This window comes from Gigantopelta aegis, chromosome 8, assembly GCF_016097555.1.
Source record: "Gigantopelta aegis isolate Gae_Host chromosome 8, Gae_host_genome, whole genome shotgun sequence".
In the NCBI taxonomy this organism is placed as follows: Eukaryota; Metazoa; Mollusca; class Gastropoda; order Neomphalida; family Peltospiridae; genus Gigantopelta; species Gigantopelta aegis.
Window position 1 is genome coordinate 32,095,752 of NC_054706.1, and position 25,856 is coordinate 32,121,607.

At 38.9% G+C, this 25,856-nt stretch overlaps 1 protein-coding gene across 2 annotated transcripts; it reads left to right on the forward strand.

The window, feature by feature from the left end:
* Positions 1-69: 69 nt before the first annotated feature.
* LOC121378263 lies at positions 70-25,856 on the forward strand. Of its 2 annotated transcripts, none has more exons than XM_041506340.1 (2): positions 70-166; positions 20,313-25,856. In XM_041506340.1, the coding sequence occupies exon 2, from the start codon at positions 20,357-20,359 to the stop codon at positions 21,230-21,232; it is 876 nt and encodes a 291-aa protein (XP_041362274.1). In that variant the 5' UTR covers positions 70-166; positions 20,313-20,356; the 3' UTR covers positions 21,233-25,856. The 2 variants fall into 2 exon arrangements, with proteins under 2 accessions (XP_041362274.1, XP_041362275.1); XM_041506341.1 differs by lacking the exon at positions 70-166 and adding an exon at positions 15,144-15,240.

Genomic DNA, 25,856 nt, shown 5'->3' on the forward strand with positions numbered 1-25,856 from the left:
ATGGACCTATGTTTGTTTGATATTAATAACGCCTGCGCACGATCCGAGCAGAGGTGTTAAAGTTAAACAGTCGGCCGTCTGTTGGCACTTTGTCGTCTGCGATGGTTTTGGCGGGATACGGCACGGAGTTAATAGTAATGCAGACAAGTATAACAGAAGTTTGATGGTAAGTTTCCAGATGTATATTTGTTTAGATTGTTAAAGAAGCTGTCCTGAGTTTTTAGCCATCGTGAAATGTTTCCGACTAACAGATCCTTTTTGACGAGTAATGTTAAATATATGTTCTTGTTTTGAATACCAATGTCTGTGTATCCAATGTGTTTGTGGTCATATGCTAATGTTTGTAGCAGTACGTCATTTTTAATTTTCTTCGTAATGTTGTTTTTGTTCGTTTGTTTGTTTTTGTACATACAAAATTATTGGTAGGTAAAATCCAGTTTGTGCTACTACATTAGGACATTAGGACAACAAACACCTTGTTTATACAGACATTGGTTTTCTAAACAAGAAAATATATTATTTTTCTGCATCTGATATATTCAATATTATTCAGATTATTCAAATGCAGAAAAATAATATATATATATAAATAACTCATCATAGCATATTAAAGTGATAACACATTTTATGACAAAAATGTTTACACATGTATCTCAACTTACGAATAATTATAAAGAACTTCATATTTGCGTTTGGAAGAGAGGTGAACAATGACAGGAATGGTTTTGTGTTGAATTAAAACTAATTCAGGCACTGTAATAAATTTTAAGTCAGAGATGAAACTATTGTAGAATGCGAGAAATTACATTTCAGGACATCTAGTTTTCCCCGAACCCCCTAGAAACTTTGCTTTGCGCTCTCGATCTCAGTTAGCTCCCCCCCCCCCCCCCATATCTTGCTTCCACCGTGCCTGTTATCCCCGCCCCCCCCCCCCCCCCCTCCTAACTTCAGTGTAGCAGCTAAGACTGGTATATGTAATATTCACATAATTGTAAACTAAATACTGCTGAATGTCATTGCTCATTATGAGCACTATCTCGGTTAACCCAACCTAGAATATAAACACAGTTCAGCGGGTCCATGTAGTTTAGGCACCATTTATTGAGATTACTTTTACCCTCGGGTTTTCGGAACTTTAATCTCTAACTAAAAATTATTCGTAATAAGATTTTTTAAATTCACCATATGGTGGGCTTTTTTTGTGGGGTCTTTTTTGTGGTTTTTATTTGCTTTTTTCTTTCTTTCTTTCATTCTTCAGAATATCAAAATGTTTATAGCCAATAGCTAACATCCTGTAAAGAAGTACATTCGACAGCAGGTTTAAGTTTTTACACACTATTCCAACGGTTCCATCTCTTCCCACTTCCACAGATCTGGCACTGAATGTTTTTGGACGTATATGTACATGTTCCTCATTCAAAGTACACATGTATTTTGACTTTACATTTCATGTAATACCGTTATATATATAATAGGTATTACAGGCGCGTAGGACGGATTTTCAGTGTGTGTGTGTGTGTGGGTGGGGGGGGGGATAATTTTTATGGTTGTATAAAATGTGTTGTGCGAAACCGCGAGCGCCGCAGGCGCGAAGCCCCAATGCCCAATAAGGAAAATTAAATTAAGGAAAATATTAACCCCCTTTATAGCGATTCTGGCATGTTTTCGGCTTATTACCTGAGACATTTAAAGTCCCGAAATAAAAAACTGGTGAAAAAAGTGGGGGGCTGCCCCCCCCCCCCCAGCCCCCACCCGCCCCGGCTCTTACGGGCATGTATTATAACATATAAATATGTCGCATGTGCTTGATTTCGTCCCATTTGTATTCGTTTTGCACATAGGCGTACGGGCTCCCATTTTCCCAATCTGGATAACAACATCTATTCATAGTAATCATTCAAACGAATCACTACGCATTTTTACATGGATTACAACTAATGTTGAGGGTAGAATGATGGAAATACATAGTATAAAGGTATCAAGTTAGCCCATTTTGAACGAATATCTGTATAATTTTTGACCGAATTTGAGGTTTTGCTCCAGCACTGGGGGGGGGGGGGGGGGGGGCACACAAAATTCACCATTAACAGTCATGAATACACACATCTATTCAGCACTGGTCTCCGTTTGTAGATGTCATGTGACCGTTTACCGAGAACTGACATTCCGAATATTTTTAGGGTTATAAATAAATGAAATTGTGGTCGAACGAAAGGTCATCAGAACACACAGTAGGCCTATATTAGCTTTGGTTGTATTTATTGATTGCGACCCAAAGTCGGAGTAGCCTGTTCACAGCGGGAACCAGCAAAATAGTTCGCGAACGTTAGCGATGGCCGCTGTTGCTGAACGCAGAAATGGACAGGAAATGGGGTTAGCTAACGAAGACCTCCAATATGGAATATAAGATTTGAGGCATATTCATGAGGGCGAGTTCTTGCAAACATGTTGACTGGTTTCTATCATATTTTATCCTTAAACAAAACAAAAACAAACAAACGAATGAAAAACAAACAAAACCAAAAAAAACCCAGAAAAAAGAGGAATGAGGAATGAACAAAAAAACCCTCACAAAACCACAACAACCCCACATCAGTTTACAGAAAACAAAACAAAAAATATATTTAAAAATAAAAATTAAATAAAGAATATTTATGGAATGTTTATTTTGTTTAACGATACAACTTGAGCATATTGATTAATTAATCATCGGCTATTGGATGTCAGACGTTATGCAGTTCTGACACATTGGCCTGATCGACCGAGGAAACCCGCTATATTTCCTAATATTTATATATATATATAATATATATATAATATATATATCTTATATATATATATATACTTTCCCACTTACAGGAACGCACATACCACAGCTTTTCACCAGTTGAAGTGGACTGGTTGGAACGAGAAAACCCTCAATGGTTCGATCTTGCGACGCAAGCACCTCAAGCGAGCGCTCAACCGACTGAGATAAATCCCGTCCATAATATCAATGATGCAAAACAAGAGAAAACATTTCCCGCCCATCGTAAAAAAACAACAAAAAACAACATAGCACACACACGCACACACGCACACACGCACACAAGACAATGGTATATAATTATGACGTCCTGTCTATGGGAACTTGCATAATTATAAATTATTTTCCTTGATGCTATTTTGGTAGAAGTTGCGTCTGTGGTGATAATGGGTTTCCTAACTATATGGACCACATGTCGACAAACCCCAGGAACCCTAACAACGCATTTTTATTTATGGTCATATGTCGTCGGATATATAGTTAAGGACCTCACAAGTAATGAGAGAGGAAACCCGCTACTCATTTCAATTAGCAGCAAAAAATAATATTTTATATGCACCACCCTAGAGACAGGATAGTAGATACCACGGTCTTTGTTACACTAGTTGCTGGAAAGAGAAATAGACCAATGGGCCCGCCGAAGGAGATCGATGGCGCATCATGCTATCTATTTACCACTGGACTGCGTCTCGCCCCTAAAACGTTCTAAGATGTTTTAAGCAAGTGGCTCTTTTCCATTTTTCCATATAACCGTAATTAAAATGTGTTGAGTTCGTCGTTAAATAAAACATTTCTTTCTTTCTTTCTTTTCCATTTTCACCGACTGTTTTTAAGGTGGCTAGACCACGTTATCGGATGCACGTACGTACGTACACCTGACTTTGAAAAACAAGTTTATTTACCAAACCGTAGGTTACTGCTTACTCTTGTCACCTACCCCCAAGCGACTGGCAACCCGCGAATGATTTAACTTGTCATCAGTTGACACCTGGGATGCTTGGTTTATGCGTTACTTCCTCGTTTAATCTTGTTTTCATGTAACAGCTGCTTGCCGATGATATAATTAATGCAGTCTAACATTGGTCCAAGTGTAACAAACTGCAGATGATACACAATCTCTCTGCCTCTGTCTCTGCCTCCGTCGGTGGACCCATTGGGATATTTCTCGTTCCAGCCAGTCCACCACGACTGGTATATTAAAGATTGTGGTATGTACTATCCTGTTTGTGGGATGGTGCATATAAACGATCCCTTGCTGAAAACGGAAACATGTGGCGGGTTTCTTCTCTAAGACTATATGTCAAAATTACCAAATGTTTGACAATAGCAGATGAAAGATAAATCGATATGCTCTAGTGGTGTCGTTAAACAAAACGGCATTTAACGTTAACTGTCTCTCTTGCACAACTACACTGTGGCATACTCTGTGAATTAATTAAATCTATACTTATTTGGCAATGACTGCATTGATACACTAACATTTGTGTCATTAAACATTCATATTCATTTCTCTATGTCTCTCTGTCTCTCTCTCTCTCTCTCTCTCTCTCTCTCTCTCTCTCTCTGTGTCTCTCTGTCTGTCTCTCTCTCTGTCTCTCTGTGTGTGTGTCTGTCTGTCTGTCTGTCTGTCTCTCTCTCTCTCTCTCTCTCTCTCTCTCTCTCTCTCTCTCTCTCTCTCTCTCTCTGTGTGTGTCTGTGTGTCTGTCTGTCTGTCTCGCTCGCTCGCTCTCTCTCTCTCTCTCTCTCTCTCTCTCTCTCTCTCTCTCTGTGTGTGTGTTTCTCTCTCTCTCTCTCTCTCTCTCTCTCTCTCTCTCTCTCTCTCTCTCTCTCTCTCTCTCTCTCTCTCTCTCTCTCTCTCTCTCTCTCTCTTTCTCTCTCTCTCTTTCTCTCTCTCTCTCTCTCTGATGTACATGATGTACCATATTGAGTTATTTTAATTCATAACGTATCTTACCATATTATGCAGTAGCGACTGTAACACAAATGACACACAAAAAATAAAAATAGGTGGGTTTTTTGTCAATATTACCAGCCAGTAGACGATGATTCATAACACAATGTGCTCTAGTGGTGTTGTTAAACAAAACAAACCTTATTAACAAAATATTTCATATTTATTAATAGAATGCACGTTTGGGTTTTTTGTTGTTGCTTTTTTATTTTTTTTATTGTCTTTATTTGTTGTTTGTGGGAGGAGGTGGTTCGAAAATTGTGCTTACGAATACCACATTTTGTTTAATTTTCAAAAACTGTTTATCTATCTTAATTTTTTTTATTTTCAGAAGGAAAGTGTTGCGAACTTATTACTTTTGTATGTTTTTTTTAAAGATAAAGCTCTGGGGGGTTATCGGTCGTTATCCTTAGCTGAAAATGACCCCAGAAGCGATTTCTGTATAATGAAGTTACGTGCAGTTAATTCTTATATAACGAGATTTATATGCACTTGAAAAGAAAGTAAACAAGTCACCTGACAGAAAAAAAAAGCGAATTATATCCCATGAAAAATAACTTAATGTTCCTTAACAGTTATATTAGGTTGAATGGGGGTAAAGTCCGTTATGTATAAAAACGTAGTGCCAAGTGGTTAGAATTAGAAAGCTTTTCGCATGAATGAATGCTGATCAGTTATGTGTAACGGAACTCTTAATTTGGTCTTTGATCTGGCATTCTGGTACTCGAGCTCTTAACACTGTCACTGCCTGCGCCGGCAAGCCGCGCCGGCAAGCCGTTTGTAGTTTTGCATGTACAGTTTTTCTGAACACTCGGCTAAATACAGTAAGTAAACATTTAGGACGGAAATACTACGCAGTTCACCAAAAGGTTTTGATTCCACCCTTACAACTGGCACATACATCCATATATACACACATAAATACATATAATTATAAATACACACACAAACACATCAATACATACATACACACACACATACATACATACATACATACATACATACATACACACACACACACACACACACACACACACACACACACACACACACACACACACACATGCATACACATACATGCATACCCGTACGCAGGGTCTGTACGCACCCCTCTCAAATTACCAAAGGTCCACATTTTTTTTCATTCGAATTTAGATAACGTTACGCAACTGGGTTTTTTGTGCCATTGTTGGTCCCATCACGAGACTTCGCACTCCTTCTCTCACCCACCCCCTAAATTAAAAATCCTGCGTACGGACCTGCATACATACACACGCACGCACACGCCCGCACCCTTATACACACAACGCACACATAAAAAATGCATTGCATGCTTGTATGAATGCATCCATCCATCCATCCATGCATGCATACATCAATACTTGCATACATACATCAATACATGCATACATAACATTAATAATGATGATGAGATGACGAAGATGATGGTGATTGTGATGATGATCATGATGGTGATGGTGATGATGATCATGATGGTGATGATGATGACGACAACAATGCTAATGGTGTGATAGTAGTGGGTGTGATGATGATATGATCATGATGGTAGTGATGACTGGTGATGGTGGTGGTGGTGATGATGATAATGATGGTGATGATGATCATGGTGGTGGTGATGATGATGGTGATGATGATCATTATGATGGTGGTGTGATGATCATGATGATGATGATGGTGGTGGTGACGACAACGACATTGATAATGATATGATAGTAGTGGATGTGATGATGATAATATGATGATGATGATGATGTTGATGTTGATGATGATGATGATGATGAAGACTACAATGTATATGATTTCATCAAAGCACGTCCGGATTGGTGGAAATTTCGACTCGGGGCGAGACGTTTCAAGTCCCAGGGTCAAAATGTCCACCATAGAAGGTGTGCCTTTTCTATCCCACATGACCACATATAATGGAGGGGTTTTTTTTAAATTCCGTATGGGCTGACGTCATGGAATGGTTATGTCTTGCGTAGCTATGGATGGGAAAACATAAGCATGGCTAACTGGAGTGACCTCGGACTTGGACTAGAGGACTTTCTTCCTTGTCTGGCGAAGTTAGCTGTTGTGTCCACGACAGACGTGCTAGAACAGTTTTCTGATGGTAGCACGCAAGAAATATCCAATACCTAAACCCAGAGAACTCTCGACTCAAGCTAAGATGGGCATTTCGAAACGCAGGATGCAATGATGCCTCATCAAGGAGCGAGACGTAGCCCAGTGGTACATATCTCGCTTGATGTGCGGTCGGTTTGGGATCGATCCCCATCAGTGGGCCCATTGGGTTATTTCTCGCTCCAGCCAGTGCACCACGACTGGTACATCAAAGGCCATGGTATGTGCTATCCTGTCTATGGGATGGTGCATATAAAAGATCCATTGCTGCTAATCGAAAAGAATAGCCTATGAAGTGGCGACAGCGGGTTTCCTCCTTCAATATATGTATGGTCCTTATTCATATGTCTGACGTCATATAACTGTAAATAAAATGTGTTGAATGTGTCGTTAAATAAAACATTTCCTTCCTTCCTGGTGCCTCATCACTATTTATTTTACATAGCCGAGCAGTAAAGAATAATTCTTGTGACATCATTCTGCAAGAAAAATGTTAACGACGTCGTTGTGTTAACTTTGTATTATCAATTCTGAAAGAAATGAATACATTTAATAGTGACTGCTATATGCATAGAGGATCAGACGAGTATACAAACCCTAACATTAGAGTTCATATTGAGATTTTGTCTTTAAAATTACTAAACATTTTTACTGCTTTAAACGTCATTTCTGTTTGTGGGAAATGGGACAAGAAAGGGGCGGGATGTATCTCAGTCGGTAGAGCGCTTGCCCGAGGTACTTGCGTCGTGGGATCGAACTACCTCAGTGGACTCATCATCTGTTCTTCAGCTTTTTTCCTCATCCCAACTTGTGCTCCACGACTGATATATCAAAGGAAAAATGCAGCAGGTTTCCTCTAAGACTGTAAAACAATTACCAAATGTTTGACATCCAATAACGTGTTCTAGTGGTATCATTAAACAAAACAAACTTTAACTTTTGGGACACCAACGACAAAACTAGAAAAAACATTAATTACTAATAGTTCATTGTCCGTATCATTTGTTATACTGAGGCACATTCACATAACCCAACGTTAAATCACAATGCAGGTCAAGCTGACCTCTGACGAAATTAGTCACGCATTGATGATATTTGAGCGGGACGTAGCCCAGTGGTAAAGCGCACGCTTGATGCGCGGTTGGTCTGGGATCGATCCCCGTCGGTGGGCCTATTGGGTTATTTTTCGTTCTAGCCAATGCACAACGACTGGTATACCATACCAACAGCCGTGGTATGTGCTATCCTGTCTGTGGGATGGTGCATGTAAAAGATTCCTAGCTACTAATGAAAACATGTAGCGGCTTTCCTCTCTAAGACTATATGTCAGATTTACAAAATGTTTGACATCAAATAGTCGATGATTAATAAATCAATGTGCTCCAATGGTATCGTTAAACAAAACAAACTTTGATGATACTTCGTTGATTGACGCATGTTCCGAATAGCCGTTTGATGATCATGATGCATGTCAAAGTGTGTTGTGACTGGCCAATCAGCCTTACCAATTGGTCGGGATTAATTATATATACATTACATGAGAGCATTGATTTATTATTCATCGGCTATTAGATGTCAAACATTTGATAATTTTGACGAATAGTCTTAGTGAGGAAAACCCGCTACATTTTTCAATTAGCAACAATGGGTCCATTATAGGCACTTATCCACGACCTTTGATATGCCAGTAGTGGTGCACTGGTTGAGACGGGAAAGAAACCTAATCTTTTTTTCTCTCTTTTTTTATCTATTTCCAATAGATCTAGACTATAAAAATACACTGTTGTAGTCATATGCATGTCGAAGTACTGAACGCAGGAATCTTCTCTCTACTATTAAAGGGACTATCCCGAGTTTCCGGCACTCCTGTTCTGGACGATGGAGCCGACGTACGTCGACAGCTGCGCCCATGGCAGGCGTGCGCTACAACGGCTTGCTCTGAATGTGCACGTTAAAACCCATGACATGGTCTGACCTGTTTCCGGCAATCGTTAAGATAATGTCGACCAACAGAGACTTTTTAACGACTATAATTACATATTAAATATATTTTTCTACATAAAATATTAGTGCTTGTATATTAAACGTGTTTCTGATTGTCCTAATGTTTACCCTAGGTCAGACTTCATTTTATTTCCTATTATATATGTTGTCGAACGTACGGCATTATTGGGATACCAAATCCAGTTTGAGTTACGACGATCGGAAACACACTGGGTCTAATTTACGAAGCCTGGTTTTTTTTAAACGCAGGTGTTTAAGCATTGTAAATGCATATAGTTACACGCGTTTAAGACATAAACAAGCTTTGTAAATTTGAATATACAGACACTGATATTCTAAACAAGAAAATATATTTAATATGTTTTACTACTCGTTACAAAATTGTATTGGTCAAAAACATCATACAGTGCAACACACTCAGGGTAGTTCCCTTAAATTGTAAAATATACGTATTAAAAATGACGTCGGAAACGTATACATCAAAACAGTTTATTGAAAATAATATCCATTAATTCATTGTTAATATCGTTATAAATCACTCTGAATGAAATCGGACCATCCTTCACGTTGATCCGATATATGCCAGTGTAATCCAATACGTACGCGACTTATTATTATGCCAATCAAAACACCGCTGTCATAACCACGTGACTTATTATTCTGCCAATCCAATCACTGCTGTCAAAAGCAGCTTGAAAGATTCGGAATTATTCTGAGTGCGTTTTGACTTGCAAATCATGCGAGAAATTAATTTCGATGTAAAACTGCAAGCGTTATCTTTATTAAATTTTCATTTATTGGTGATGGTTCGTTCTATTGCGGTATGCCAATTCCGTCCACTCAGTTCGTACATTATTATCGCAGATATAATTTCCATTACAATAAACCTGTTAACTGTCGCTTCATCTCGTGAATTATAGCTTCCAGTTTTCCCTAATCGACATGCGCGTATATGTGACTGGATATCCACAATGCATAGAGTGACTGGATACGCACACGCATACGTACGTAGGGCGCAAAATGGAATCCACTCAACATATTTTCATATAAAGTTATTGATGTGGATTAGCCTACCCATTACGGATTGCATGCGTGTAACTCAGGACTTCTAGAATTGTTACAACATCCACTAGCCATGGGATCAGTGATTTAAAAAATGGAATAGCCACTATTAACAATTCACTTGCCCGACTTTACTTTTAAGTTAATACAATTTTGCTAAATAATAGTAATAAACAGATATGTTCCTAAAGAAGGGGATAAAGCTTAAAAACACTAACAATGGGGGGGGGGGGGGGGGGGGGGGCAGGATATTTATATTTACAAAATACACTTAACTGCAACATTTGACCCAAAAGAAATCACTAGCCTGTGGGCATGGCAATAGTTGTTATTTACTAGCCCAACATTGAATATCACTAGCAATGGGAGTGGGGCTACCACAATCTAGAAGCCTTGGGTATAACGGACAAATAATTAAATTTGCGCCTTACACGTTCAGAGAATTCCATGTTTATTCATCTCAGTACATACTTTTACCCCGTACACCTATTGCTACTTTTTGTGATTTTCTAGCTCATTAATTTCCATCAATGGGGCGGGAGTAGCCTAGCTAGTAACAAAGCGCTCGCGTGATGTCCGGTCGATTTAGGATCGATCCCTGCAGGTGGACCCATTTGGACTATTTCTCGTTCTAGCCAGTGCTCCACAACTGATTAACAAAGGCCGTGGTATGTCTGTGACATGGTATATATAAAAGATCCCTTGCTGCTAATCGAAAAGAGTAGCCTATGGCGTGGCGGTGGGTTTCCTTTCTCATTATCTTGCTACTAATGGAAAAATGTAACGAGTTTCCTTTCTAAGACTATATGTCATAATTACCAAGTGTTTGGCATCCAGTAGCCGATGATTAGTAAATCAATGTGCTCTAGTAGTCGTTAAACAACACAAACTTTAACTCTCTTTATTTGTGTGGTCCTTAACCATAATATAATCGTAATTAAAGTGCGGTTAGTGCGTCGTTAAATAAAACATAAAATGTTCTTCTTTCTTTCTCCATTTCCATCAAGCCTCAAGCCACTTAAATGGATGAAGTATGCTTCTGCAGTATTTTGGTACTGCATAATACACCGGGGATGGGGCCCATCCCTTCGTGACTTATGGTATACTTGTAAATCTCAAGAAAGTATCATATGCGTACGGCCTTCTATTTTTCCATCCCATCTCGTACGTTTATGGAAAGTATTGTAACCGGTATCCAAGTTTTGGCACCGAGTTATTGTTCAAACTGGCAGAAAGGCAATCAGCGTGCATGACGAAGCATGTTTACAAATACTAGTGCATTAAACAAATATATGTACAACGATTTGTCTGACATTTTTATGTTAAATTACAAGTACTTCAAGGGGAAAATCTTAAATCGCTTTATTTTGTTAATATGATTTTTTAAAACCTGGAACCCCCCCCCCCCCCAACAAATAGATCTAGACATATAGGCGTAGCAGAGTGGGGATTTGTGTGTGTGTGTGTGTGTGTGTGTGTGTAACTAGCGGGGTGATGTAGTGGGTGAACTGTCTAGTTGAAAAAGAACCCATTTCACTGTTCCCGATTCCTTTTCCTCTTGGTTTTTTTACACCCCCCCCCCCCCAACCCCCATATATCTGATGCTAGGTACGATCCCGGTGTGTGTGTGTGTGTGTGTGTGTGTGGTGTGGGGGGGGGGTTACAGGGTTACAGAGATCGTTATCCAATCGGTAATTTTACTAGATTTCATAACTTGGCAGACTAGTTCAGCCCATCCGAGTAGTATTTTAGCCAGTGGTGTGTAGAGGGTTACAGAGATTGGTGATTCTACTAGAGTTCATAACAAGGTATTCAGACTATCTTAGCCCAGCCGAGTAGTATTTTAGCTGGTGGTGTGTAGAGGGTTACAGAGATCGGTGATTCTACTAGCGTTCATAGCATGGCATTCAGACTATCTCAGCCCAGCCCAGTAGTATTTTAGCCAGTGGTGTGTAGATGGTAGAGGGTTACAGATATCAGTGATTCTATTAGAGTTCATAACATGGTATTCAGACTATCTCAGCCCAGCCTAGTAGTATTTTAGCCAGTGGTGTGTAGATGGTAGAGGGTTACAGAGATCAGTGATTCTACTAGAGTTCATAACATGGTATTCAGACTATCTCAGCCCAGCCTAGTAGTATTTTAGCCAGTGGTGTGTAGATGGTAGAGGGTTACAGAGATCAGTGATTCTACTAGAGTTCATAACATGGTATTCAGACTATCTCAGCCCAGCCTAGTAGTATTTTAGCCAGTGGTGTGTAGATGGTAGAGGGTTACAGAGATCAGTGATTCTATTAGAGTTCATAACATGGTATTCAGACTATCTCAGCCCAGCCTAGTAGTATTTTAGCCAATGGTGTGTAGATGGTAGAGGGTTACAGAGATCAGTGATTCTACTAGAGTTCATAACATGGTATTCAGACTATCTCAGCCCATCCTAGTAGTATTTTAGCCAGTGGTGTGTAGATGGTAGAGGGTTACAGATATCAGTGATTCTATTAGAGTTCATAACATGGTATTCAGACTATCTCAGCCCAGCCTAGTAGTATTTTAGCCAGTGGTGTGTAGATGGTAGAGGGTTACAGAGATCAGTGATTCTACTAGAGTTCATAACATGGTATTCAGACTATCTCAGCCCAGCCTAGTAGTATTTTAGCCAGTGGTGTGTAGATGATAGAGGGTTACAGAGATCAGTGATTCTACTAGAGTTCATAACATGGTATTCAGACTATCTCAGCCCAGCCTAGTAGTATTTTAGCCAGTGGTGTGTAGATGGTAGAGGGTTACAGAGATCAGTGATTCTACTAGAGTTCATAACATGGTATTCAGACTATCTCAGCCCAGCCTAGTAGTATTTTAGCCAGTGGTGTGTAGATGGTAGAGGGTTACAGAGATCAGTGATTCTACTAGAGTTCATAACATGGTATTCAGACTATTTCAGACCAACCGAGTAGTATTTTAGCCAATGGTGTGTAGAGGGGTTACAGATATCAGTGATTCTACTAGAGTTCATAACAAGGTATTCAGACTATCTCAGCCCAGCCGAGCAGTATTTTAGTCAGTGGTGTGTAGAGGGTTACAGATATCAGTGATTCTATTAGAGTTCATAACATGATATTCAGACTATCTCAGCCCAGCCGAGTAGTATTTTAGCCAGTGGTGTGTAGATGGTAGAGGATTACAGAGATCAGTGATTCTACTAGAGTTCATAACATGATATTCAGACTATCTCAGCCCAGCCGAGTAGTATTTTAGCCAGTGGTGTGTAGATGGTAGAGGATTACAGAGATCAGTGATTCTACTAGAGTTCATAACATGGTATTCAGACTATCTCAGCCCAGCCGAGTAGTATTTTAGCCAGTGGTGTGTAGATGGTAGAGGGTTACAGATATCAGTGATTCTACTAGAGTTCATAACATGGTATTCAGACTATTTCAGACCAACCGAGTAGTATTTTAGCCAATGTTGTGTAGAGGGGTTACAGATATCAGTGATTCTACTAGAGTTCATAACAAGGTATTCAGACTATCTTAGCCCAGCCGAGTAGTATTTTAGCCAGTGGTGTGTAGAGGGTTACAGAGATCAGTGATTCTACTAGAGTTCATAACATGGTATTCAGACTATCTCAGCCCAGCCTAGTAGTATTTTAGCCAGTGGTGTGTGGAGGGTTACAGAGATCAGTGATTCTACTAGAGTTCATAACATGGTATTCAGACTATCTCAGCCCAGCCGAGTAGTATTTTAGCCAGTGGTGTGTAGAGGGTTACAGAGATCAGTGATTCTACTAGAGTTCATAACATGGTATTCAGACTATCTCAGCCCAGCCTAGTAGTATTTTAGCCAGTGGTGTGTAGAGGGTTACAGAGATCAGTGATTCTACTAGAGTTCATAACATGGTATTCAGACTATCCCAGCCCAGCCGAGTAGTATTTTAGTCAGTGGTGTGTAGAGGGTTACAGAGATTGGTGATTCTACTAGAGTTCATAACAAGGTATTCAGACTATCTCAGCCCAGCCCAGTAGTATTTTAGCCAGTGGTGTGTAGAGGGTTTCAGAGATCAGTGATTCTACTAGCGTTCATAGCATGGCATTCAGACTATCTCAGCCCAGCCGAGTAGTATTTTAGCCAGTGGTGTGTAAAGGGTTACAGAGATCAGTGATTCTACTAGAGTTCATAACAAGGTATTCAGACTATCTCAGCCCAGCCGAGCAGTATTTTAGCCCGTGGTGTGTAGATGGTAGAGGGTTACAGAGATCAGTGATTCTACTAGAGTTCATAACATGGTATTCAGACTATCTCAGCCCAGCCTAGTAGTATTTTAGCCAGTGGTGTGTAGATGATAGAGGGTTACAGAGATCAGTGATTCTACTAGAGTTCATAACATGGTATTCAGACTATCCCAGCCCAGCCGAGTAGTATTTTAGCCAGTGGTGTGTAGAGGGTTACAGATATCAGTGATTCTACTAGATTTCATAACATGGTATTCAGACTGTCTCAGCCTAGCAGAGTAGTATTTTAGCCAGTGGTGTGTAGAGGGTTACAGATATCAGTGATTCTACTAGATTTCATAACATGGTATTCAGACTGTCTCAGCCTAGCAGAGTAGTATTTTAGCCAGTGGTGTGTAGAGGGTTACAGATATCAGTGATTCTACTAGATTTCATAACATGGTATTCAGACTGTCTCAGCCTAGCAGAGTAGTATTTTAGCCAGTGGTGTGTAGAGGGTTACAGATATCAGTGATTCTACTAGATTTCATAACATGGTATTTAGACTGTCTCAGCCTAGCAGAGTAGTATTTTAGCCAGTGGTGTGTAGAGGGTTACAGAGATCAGTGATTTTACTAGAGTTCATAACAAGGTATTCAGACTATCCCAGCCCAGCCCAGTCGTATTTTAGCTAGTGGTGTGTTACGATCGACACGCGATATCATGATACTCTTACGATACCGCTGGTCCATTACCTGCTAAAGTTGTTCACACCAAACGCGTGCCAAAATTTCGTAGAAAACGTCATTGACATACAACAATCGATACATTTTACCAGCTTGTAAATGGACAAACAACGCTTATTTCATTAATTGCTTCACTTCATCCGAAACTATAGAGGTTTGTTTTTGGGTTTTTTCTCGGTGAAGCTCTAGCTTAAATGTCACTAGTAGAATCGACGTTCGGGGCGCTTGGATCAACACACACGAGTTATGACATGACGAATGCGTATCATACACAGCTAACGGGAAATATTCTAAAAGGTTACCGTTCGGTTGATACACAAGGTTGGTTTTATAAATTTTGTTTTATTAAAGTTTCAAACTGAGTATCTTGAGTTGTATGAGTTGTATGTATTCTCAGTCTAATACACAGAATAGTTCTAAACGGTTATCGTTCGTTTGATGTACAATGTTGGGTTTTTAAAATTTGTTTTGTAAGTATGTTCACTTTCAAAGTGAGTATTTTGAGTTATATGTATTCTCAGTTTAATACACACAATAATTTAAAACGTTTACCGTTCGTTTGATGCACGATGTTGTTTTTAAAATTTTGTTTTGTTAAAAGTATGTTCACTTTCAAACTGAGTATTTTGATTTATTATGTGGGTTTTTTTTTAATACATTTTTTTTTTTTTTTTTTTTTTTTTTTTTGAAGGTTACATTCTTTTGATACGTAAGATTGTTTTGGGTTTTTTAAATTTGCTTTGTTGAAAGGTGTTCATTTTCACATTGAGTATCGTGAATCAAAAAGATTGTCTGTTTAATACACAACAGTTGTGATTGTTTAAATTTTGTTTTCAAAAGGACAATATTCGAAGAGGTTTCCGTTCGTTTGATACCCAAGACTGGTTTTCAAAAAATAGTTTTGTTGGAGTGTGTTCACTTTCAAATTTAATACACAAGAATTTGGTAATTTCTCTCTCTCTCTCTCTCTCTCTCTCTCTCTCTCTCTCTCTCTCTCTCTCTCTCTCTCTCTCACTCACTCACTCACTCACTCACTCACTCACTCACTCACTCACTCACTCACCCTCCCTCCCTCTCTCTCTCCATCGCGCGCTCTCTCTCTCTCTCTCTCTCTCTCTCTCTCTCTCTCTCTCTCTCTCTCTCTCTGCTGTTGTCTCATCTTCTTTGTTTAGGGGGCGGGACGTAGCTCAGTGGTACAGCTCTCGCCTGATGCGCGATCTATCTAGGATCGATTCCTGTCGATGGGCCCATTGGACTATTTCTCGTTCCAGCCAGTCCTCCATAACTGGTGTAACAAAGGCCGTGGGATGTACTATCCCGTCTGTGAGATGGTGCATATAAAAGAACCCTTGCTGCTAATCGAAACGAGTTGCCCATGAAGTGGCGACAGCGGGTTTCCTCTCTCAATATCTGTGTGGTCCTTAACCATATGTCTGACGCCATATAACCGTAAATAAAATGTGTTGAGTGCGTCGTTAAATAAAACATTTCTTTTTCTTTCCATTTTTGATATCTAGGGTCCAATTTCACAAAACGTAGCCTATAAAGCCTTGTTTTGCACGTAAATCTACAACTAAACCATAATTCTTATTACTATTAACAGCACAACAAAGAAGGAAATGTTTTATTTAACGACGCACTCATTATTTATTTACGGTTATATGGCGTCGGGCACAACAAATAATGTTTGAATTACACACAGTTTTTTCATTTTCTTTTAACTTAAAATCTCCATCTTCCGTAATGATGCAATTTTCTGCGTGAAATAGATGCCAAACACGTGTAATCATTTCAAACGTAAACTTACGATGTTTGTGAACTTGGCTCCAGTTCAGGGACGAGGCGCTCCCACCATGGATGCCAATAGAAATGTTTTCAAGGATTGGTATTGTAAGATATGTCAGGGTTTTTTTACAGTGCTAGTAGAAGGTCTCAAAAGAATATAATAATGTTGATGTTATGCGGAAGGTATGTGTGGGATGGAAGACAAAGGGACTTCTTAGTCTTTATTGTGGGTACGCTTATCTCCTTCCCTCGAACAATTAAAGTTTGTTTTGTTTAACGACACCACTCGAGCACATTGATTAATTAATCATCGGCTATTGGATGTCAAACATTTGGTAATTCTGACTCGCAGTCATTAGAGGAAACCCGCTACATTCTTTCTAATGCAGCAAGGGATCGTTTATATGCACTTTCCCAGACAGGAAAGCACATACCACGGCCTTTGTTAAGTTGTGGTGCACTGGTTGGAACGAGAAAAATACCCAATCAGCTGAATGGATCCGCCGAGGTGGTTCGATCCTGCGACGCAATCACATCAAGCGAGCACTCAACCGACTGAGCTAAATCCCGCCCCTCGAACAATTAATTTCTTGTCTTACACACACGCAGAACATTTTTGTAAATACAGCTTACTCAAATTCTACAAAAGTTAATAGAATATTAAGGTTAAAATTTCGACAGTGCAGAAAAATTAGAATTCTTTCATAGTTAATATAACCTGTGAATTAACACTGATATGAAGGAAAAAAAAGAAGAAATGTTTTATTTAACGACGCACTCAACACATTTTATTTATGGTTATATGGCGACAGACATATGGTTAAGGACCACACAGATTTTGAGAGGAAACCCGCTGTCGCCACTACATGGGCTACTCTTTCCGATTAGCAGCAAGGGATCTTTTATTTGCGCTTCCCACAGGCAGGATAGCACAAACCATAGCCTTTGTTGAACCAGTTATGGATTACTGGTCGGTGCAAGTGGTTTACACCTACCCATTGAGCCTTGCGGAGCACTCACTCAGGGTTTGGAGTCGGTATCTGGATTAAAAATCCCATGCCTCGGCTGGGATCCGAGCCCAGTACCTACCAGCCTGTAGACCGATGGCCTAACCACCGAGGCCGGTGATGATATGAAGGAATGACATCAGTACCGTTATCTCCCACTGTTTAAATATACCCAACAAGTCTCTCACGATCAGGGCAGGACGTAGCCCAGTGGTACAGCGCTCGCTCGATGTGCGGTCGGTGTGAGATCGATCCCTGTCGGTGGGCTCATTGGGCTATTTCTTGTTCCAGCCAGTGCACCACGACTGGCATATCAAAGGCCGTGGTATGAACTACCCTGTCTGTGGGATGATGCATATAAAAGATCCCTTGCTGCTAATCGAAAAGAGTAGCCAATGAAGTGGCGACAGCGGATTTCCTCTCTCAATACATATATGGTTCTTAACCATATGTCTGACGCTATATAACCGTAAATAAAATGTGCTGAGTGCGTCGTTAAATAAAACAGTTCTTTTTCTCTCACGATCAAGTCTACTTCATGGAACGACATGCATTTTCTCATACAGCCGCTGAAAAACACCGTGAGATATTTGTCGTAACACCTGGCATTATCGCACATTAATTTTGTAGGGATTAATTTAAATACATCTGATAGACTGCTTAGTGGTGATGACCCAGATGTCAAAGCCAAAGAGCCCTCTATTCAGTTTAACACTTTCGAAACCGACGCGTGACGTATTATGCTTTTAAATATAAGTTTTAGTTGGAATATAAGTTTAAATTTCTTTTATGACTAAATTATAAACGATTGTACTAACTTAAAGGCATACTGTCACAGATTTAAGGACCTTATTTCTCTAAAAATGAATAATAAATCAAAATTACATTAATTTTTACAGACCAAATCTAGCTATTGCATCACTTTAACTACACCATGATGGAGTAAAATCCATGTCAACCCTCTCAGCGATGTTAGTTTTTGAATTATGGACCATTGCCATAATTCAATTATTTTTACAAAATATCATTAATAAGTGGAGTATGGTGGTTACGTAGATGGTTAAATAAAGTACATTTAGGGACAAATCAAATTAATTTTTTTTAAAGTAATACTTTGTTAGGCCATGTAATAGGATTCGGATTCGGAACTATTTTCTCGTGCCCCTATCCAAAAATGTTCAGGCACGCCTACCATGGATCCATGTTCTGGCATCGCCAGTCCACGGTTCCATGTAATAGGTCAGTGGTCTGTGACAATATGCCTTTAAGTAAACTTTTAATCAAAGCTCAGATTGCGAAACAAAATAGTATACAAATGTATCTACTTTATTTAACAATTTATTATTTATTTTGTATCACTTAATTCTGCATTCACTTTTATAATATACTATTAATTAATTTGATTTATATTGTCATGTATTATAATGTGTTCATGTTTTGAATGCGTTCTAAAATGATAGCAATTTCAATAAACATATTCGTAGAAACAGAAAACTACAATCGTGTCCATTAACATTCTCGTTAACTTTCGCTCATTAAGTACCATTTTGAAATAACTCGCACGATAAATAGTGTCTAACGACCATTCATGTATTATTCTCTATGGACCCAAATCCTTTTTCCCTTAAGTGATAATTTTTTTACAATAGCCCGTGCTCATTTACGCAAGAATACAAATTGAAATGTTACCAGTTGTTGCGAATCAGACATGATCACAAACAAAAGGGCGAATATGCTATTACATGCAGTGAATACTGATTAAATACGGCGCTTCAGTGAGTGAGGCCATCAAATGATCACACGGCATAACATTTACAATAATACATGTATTATTAACTGTTTGTGTGGGGTTTTTTTTTAATGTTGTTCCGATTACTTCCACACTTAGTCGATATTCCATTAAAATAGTTTACAAAAAAAAAAAAAAAAAAAAAAAAAAAAAAAATGATCCACAGGTTTGAGGAAAACAAATGAGGCAACAATCATGTCCATTAACATTATCGTAAAGCGAACAGCCTATTGACCCTTCTCGAACAACCACTTCTATTACATGTCTATATATTCTGAATTATGTGGCTTTTATTTTGCGCTCGATCTATAATGAAGGTGATTAGGGAGTTATGGTGGTTATTATAATTATTGAAACTTAATACATCTCTAATTATTTGCAGATCCCACTGGCAAACTAATACACCTATAATTATTTGCAGATCCCACAAGCGGCTAATACATATCTAGTTATTTGGAGATCCCACCATAAGCGTACCCCTTAGTGGTGGAGCAAAACCTCAAATTCGGCCCAAAATGATACAGATATTCGGAGAAAATGTACTAACCTAAGACCTTTTTACCATGCATTTTCATCATTCTACCCTCAAAGTTAAAATGTAAAAATGCGTAGTGATTCATTTGCAACCCTATATAGCTGTTTGGTTTAAGCTAATACGAGTAAATGTTGTTTTCCAGATTTGGGCATTTTCTTTTAATTCGGGCAAAAGCCATCTTGCCCCACAACCGCCCCCCCCCCCCCCCCCCACCACCACCACTTACGTGCACCTATGGATCCCACCAGCAAATTAATAAATATCTAATTATTTGCAGATCCCACCAGCGGCTATGTCTGTAAAGGCTGACGTCTGCTCGGGATGCAAAATAATCCCAAGCATAACTTGTCCAAGCGGATCCAGGAGTTCGAACTATGGAGAGATGAAAAGGGAGTAATCAAAAACATAGAGTATGCCCAGCGAAGATCTAGTCGTAGGAGCAAGTTCAAGGAGTTAAACAGGGACAGAAGACTCAGGTGTTGGAAACGACTCTACGTGCCATCTCTGTTCGGAATACTGATGGGTTCGGTTGTCCTCTTGTGCAGTTCCGTGTATTCCATGGGCCACAATACGTTGTTCTGGGATCACAAGAACACGTTTTACATAGTGGGTTCAGTGATGCTGTTCGCTGGCGTCATCTTGCTGCTGATAGCAGCCGGCCTCACGTACAAGAGAGAACAAGTGTTACGGTCTCAGCTAGGATTGCCCGAAATGTTTTCTCAGGCGTGGAAGCCTCCCTCCACAGGCTGCGGAAGTTCTTGGTCGTCAACAAGATCGACTGGCATCAGTAGAGATGCAAAGGATAATTCTTCGACCTCTGAAAAGAAGCATGTCCGAAGGGAAACCTCCATGGACTCGGCGGAAATGTCGACTTTTCTGGAATCTAGCACATCCTCTCCGCTCACGGATGTTACATGGTTGGAAATGTCGACCAGTTCGTCCGGACGTTTCCCAGATAACATGGTCAACGGAAAGGTTTTGACCACAGAGGGACCAAACAACGTCCTCTTCGTCATACATTCCAAGGATTATTGTGTTTCGGGAACTTCGTCTGAATATCAAAGTGGCATCAGTGAACATGACCAAAGCATCTTGGATTCTCCCGATATATGCACAGAAATATGTCCCATGCTGCCAGACTCACCAAACCCCATACCTAGTGCTCAAAGTCGGACGACAGTTCGATCGGTGACCTGATATTTTACAAAGACTAGTATATATACACACACCATTATAATCACTTCATCAGTAGAAGACATCACACCTCACTTGTAGAACATGGGCCGAATTTATGAAGCCTGTTTTTCATAAACACAGGTATTAAGCATAGTAAATGTAGTTAAACGCGTTTATGATAAAAAAACCCACACAAAAAACACACAACAACAACAACACAAACACAGGGTTTGTAAATTCGGCTACATATGTTTTAACTAGCATGTATAGTGGTAGGATTTCAGCCTCATCCCTTCATAAAGCATAATCGTGATACCACCAAAAAAGTATTTCACGAAAACTTCATATTCCTGGGATGGTTTTAAATGAAAGATGTTGAAAATATATATCAAAACTATTCTGTTTTAGAAGGCGATACGTGTGAACAACCACTCAGAAAAAAGCAAATGGGTTTAGGTCATCCTAGGTTAATTTTCACGCAACTCTGAATTACTTGTTGCAGTTTGACCAAACTAAGTGTGTGTTTTTTTCATTTTAATTTGCACATCAAATTAAGAAATGAAAATGCATTTTCTAAACATTTCTGAAAATGGACGAATGAAAGGGTGTGGATGTTTCTTCTTGGTCATGTTTCATATCCATTATTGCCTATGAGCCTTTATGGGGCCCATTGTATATGGTCTTCCATCTTTTCTGAAAGGGGAGGGGTGAAGGGGCGCAGAATCATCTTCTGGTTCATGTCATATCCATCACTGCCTATCAGCCTTTAATGGCCCATTGTAGAGGGTCTTCTATCTTTTCTGAAAAGGGAGGGGTGAAGGGGCGTGGGTATGCCTTCTGGGTGATCTTTCATATCCATTACTGCATAACAACCTTTAAAGGGCCCGTTGTAGAAGGTCGTCTCTCTTTTTGGAGATATTAACATTTAGCTACAAAACTCACTGGTGCGTTAAGAATTACTTATTTGAGTGTTTGTATGTGTGTGTTACTGTACTTCATGTTCAAAACACTTTCTTTTTTTTTTTAAACTAATGACTGGAAATTTGGCTCCATTTTTTATTGAAACATACTTGCGTAAACACTTCGCTCGTTGTAAAATGCTGGAAAGTGACTAGGTGCTACAGAGCTAGCCGAAATTCCATTTCTCCTCTGACCTGGAAAGAACCACTATCTGGCTCTATCAGACGTGGTGTTCGTGACAAACGCATGGTAATCTTAGTTAGATATTTGCACGATAAATTACCCAGATTACAAAGATCACTGGAATTATATGTCTGAAGTCGTACACTTAGAATCGGTTAGGCTAAGACAAATTAATTTCATGTTTCTGGTTTACCCGGTACTACTAGTATTTGTTTGCAAAATAACACAATGGACACGCAAGCAGGATTCGAAAGTTTCAATCTCGAATAACCTTGATTAATTACGTAAATTATTTTCACATTTATATTCACGTCAAACAAAGGAGCCGTCACGATTTTGTTACCATTGTTAGAATGTTTTTCAACTAAGAGACGATTTAATGATTAAAATAGCATATTAAATACATTTAAATACATTTTTGTTCTGAAATAATGAAGTATTTGTTGCTGTGTATTAAGTGTGTTTCTGATCGTCCCAGTGTTTCTACTTGTCCAAACCTTTATTTCATATGTTTATCGTGCGAATATTGACACTATTGACAAGCAACTATATTTAGTATATAATTTTTGTCGTTAAAATATTGTATTAGTCGAAAACAGTTTACAATGGCACTGTTCTGCAGGATTCGAATTTTACCACGGTAACAACGCCAATGCCGCGGTTGTCCTCCTTACTTGCCGTTGTGCCCTAAAAATCAAACATTGTCGACAAGAAAAATACTGTGATATTCTGCCTGATTTCCCTCCATACCCTTATCATACAATCTATGTTGTATATGTAAGAAAAAGTAAAAATACCATTTGCAATATGATGAAAGGCATCCGTATCCATCAAACTGCATAAGCTAAATCCCAAGGAACAAGTGTGAAATAATTTTTGTTTGGAAAAACTTCATAGAAAGTAAATTGCATTCGTACCCCTCTTTTAAAAGAAACATTTGCCATGGTACCCTAAATTGTGTTATTAAACCGAAGGCAACACTTGTCGGGCTTTCAAGACAGTCAAGTAGTCGTGAGCACTCATCTCAGCTATTAAGAATGTTTGTCGTGCACAGAGCCCAATGATTAGTGAGAAACATTGCATGTCCGTATGTTTTATGCCATGTGAAAATGTGTTAGGTGTGTTCTCTATATGGGATCATCTTTGATCCCTCTTTATACATGTATATAGGATTACTTAGGGGTCATTTTTGCATTTGGGTGCAATTTGAATCGGGATGGTTCGCACCGAAAGCCTTAAGATGGAGCTGATTTAAATGATTCTGACAGTAATAAATTATTTAGGTGGCACATTCGAACCCTCCCACCCTACGGGCATTGAATGTAGTGGTCTTGCACCTCCCCGTTTTAAGTCGTTAATAACCTAGCATCTACAAATTATGAACTCTGACTGATTAACAAATGACCCATCGCAGCCCAGTATTCATATCTTTGGGCAAATTATGGTCGACCTCTCGTTCTTACCAAATCGATTATGATAACCAACGTCTCTGGAACCCATTACAACATCACCTTCCGGCGAGTTAAACAAGCGATATTCGAGTTATGTAAATGCTATTACTGTCCGCATTTGAACCCTAGACAAATTAGTCTCATATACTTGGCGTATAATTACAGGTTTACCTAAGCAGTCTGGCTTTGAAAGAAACATTGACGGCTGTTAAATATAGCACCTTTAACCCTAATAAATAACTAAATATTTAATTTATAACTAAATGTATAATAAAAGTAGCTAATTACTATAAAAAATAAAATGACGTAAGAAGTATATGAAATGTGGAATGAAAAACCTCGGAACAAAACTTTGAATTTCGTAAATACATGTATATTAGAAATGTCGTATTCTCTACTTGAAAACAGAAACGACTTATACATGCAGCTGCTACTTTCCTTCTCTGTGGCGGATCTAAGAACATGTTTTTTGGGGGAAAGGACTAAGGATGCAAAGGCACATGCACCAACTCGTAAAAACGGCAACCCAATGAAAATGTAGGGGTTTTTTTTAAAGCCAGAAAAAAATATGTACTCTCGGATCCGCCCCCTGCTTCTAGATTAAGGACAAAAAGGTAAACATTTCTGGAAATGTTACAAAAGATTGGGGTAGTTGTGGATGGGGAGACAGATGCGAAGACACGGATGCCCGAGTCGTATCTGCAATACGTGTAACGGTATTTGAGATAAGCGCCAGTAAACGAATCTTTTACCAGACATTTCAAATTGGCTATGAAGATAATGGGTTCCCGCTAAATCAGCTACGTAACTAATTTGGCAAACTTTGATGGCTGAATGAAGTCCAGAATACAAAATACTTTGATGTATTATACCATTTCTGAGGGCAAAAGACACACCCAGTGTTCAAGTTACCAAGTTGGCAACATAACAGACCACATAAAAGCTACATTCAAATTTCATCTTGAGACTTGCATTCTTAAAGTAATAAATGGATACAGGTGCCCTTACAGTTTTCTAATGAAGGTCTACTTCCTTCCCCCAAATGAAACACCACCCCACAAACAGGAAATCCTGCGTTTAAAATGTGAAGAAAATAAAATGTAAATAAAAAATGCAAAATAACGACGAGACTCCCAGTTAGCAGTTAAAAATGCAGATGAACTATAAAAAAACATATTTTAATTCAAAATGCTGCAAAACCTATATACATATCTGGTTTACTATCTGACATTAAAATACGCTAGCCCCCAAAACCTATTAAAAGAGCAGGTTTGCTTATTACTTTGCATCAGTTTGGTATCCCCCCCCCCCCCACAAAAAAAGAAAGAAAGAAAAAAACCATTGAGCATATGGTACATTATTGATTTATTTTAAACTTTTAAAACGTTTTTTTAAGTTTTTTAATTAACCCTTTAATTTGTAAATTTCCGTAATGTATTATGCATCCAGTTAAGAACATGTGGTCCATCATAGTGTAAGGAGAGTTGTGAACAAGGATAGTGTAAGAAAAGTATTTTCCGACAATTCTTCAAATAAAAAAACGAAGAATTAATTTTGAAATGTAAAATATACTTTGTGACAATGAAAAAGTGCATAATCGAAAGTGCTAATTTATGGAATATTGACCCTGCTTTAGCGTGTTTTCTGCGGCATTCGGAGGATTTTTAACATCACGCTTTTTGGTACCGATAATAACAGTTAACAAAATGTCAATTTCTCGAAACCTATTCGGAATACAGGTCCCAAATTTCAAATTTATTTATGTGGATGACCGACAAAGTGCGTGGGTGACTATAAAATATTAAATATTTGAGATGGATTGACCCTTTAGTAACGTGATGGGGTTATGTCTAAATTGTCAAACTAAAATGTATGTGCGCGTTCGTGCGTGTTTCAAATTTGACAAAGTAAAAAAAAACCCCAACAATTTCTCTTCAGGGCAAGGAAGACATTAATTAATTAATTCATATACCGGTACCTGCTCCCACCCAGAGCGAGTTTAGCGACTGAATATGTACGAAGAAAGGAAATATTTTATTCAACGACGCACT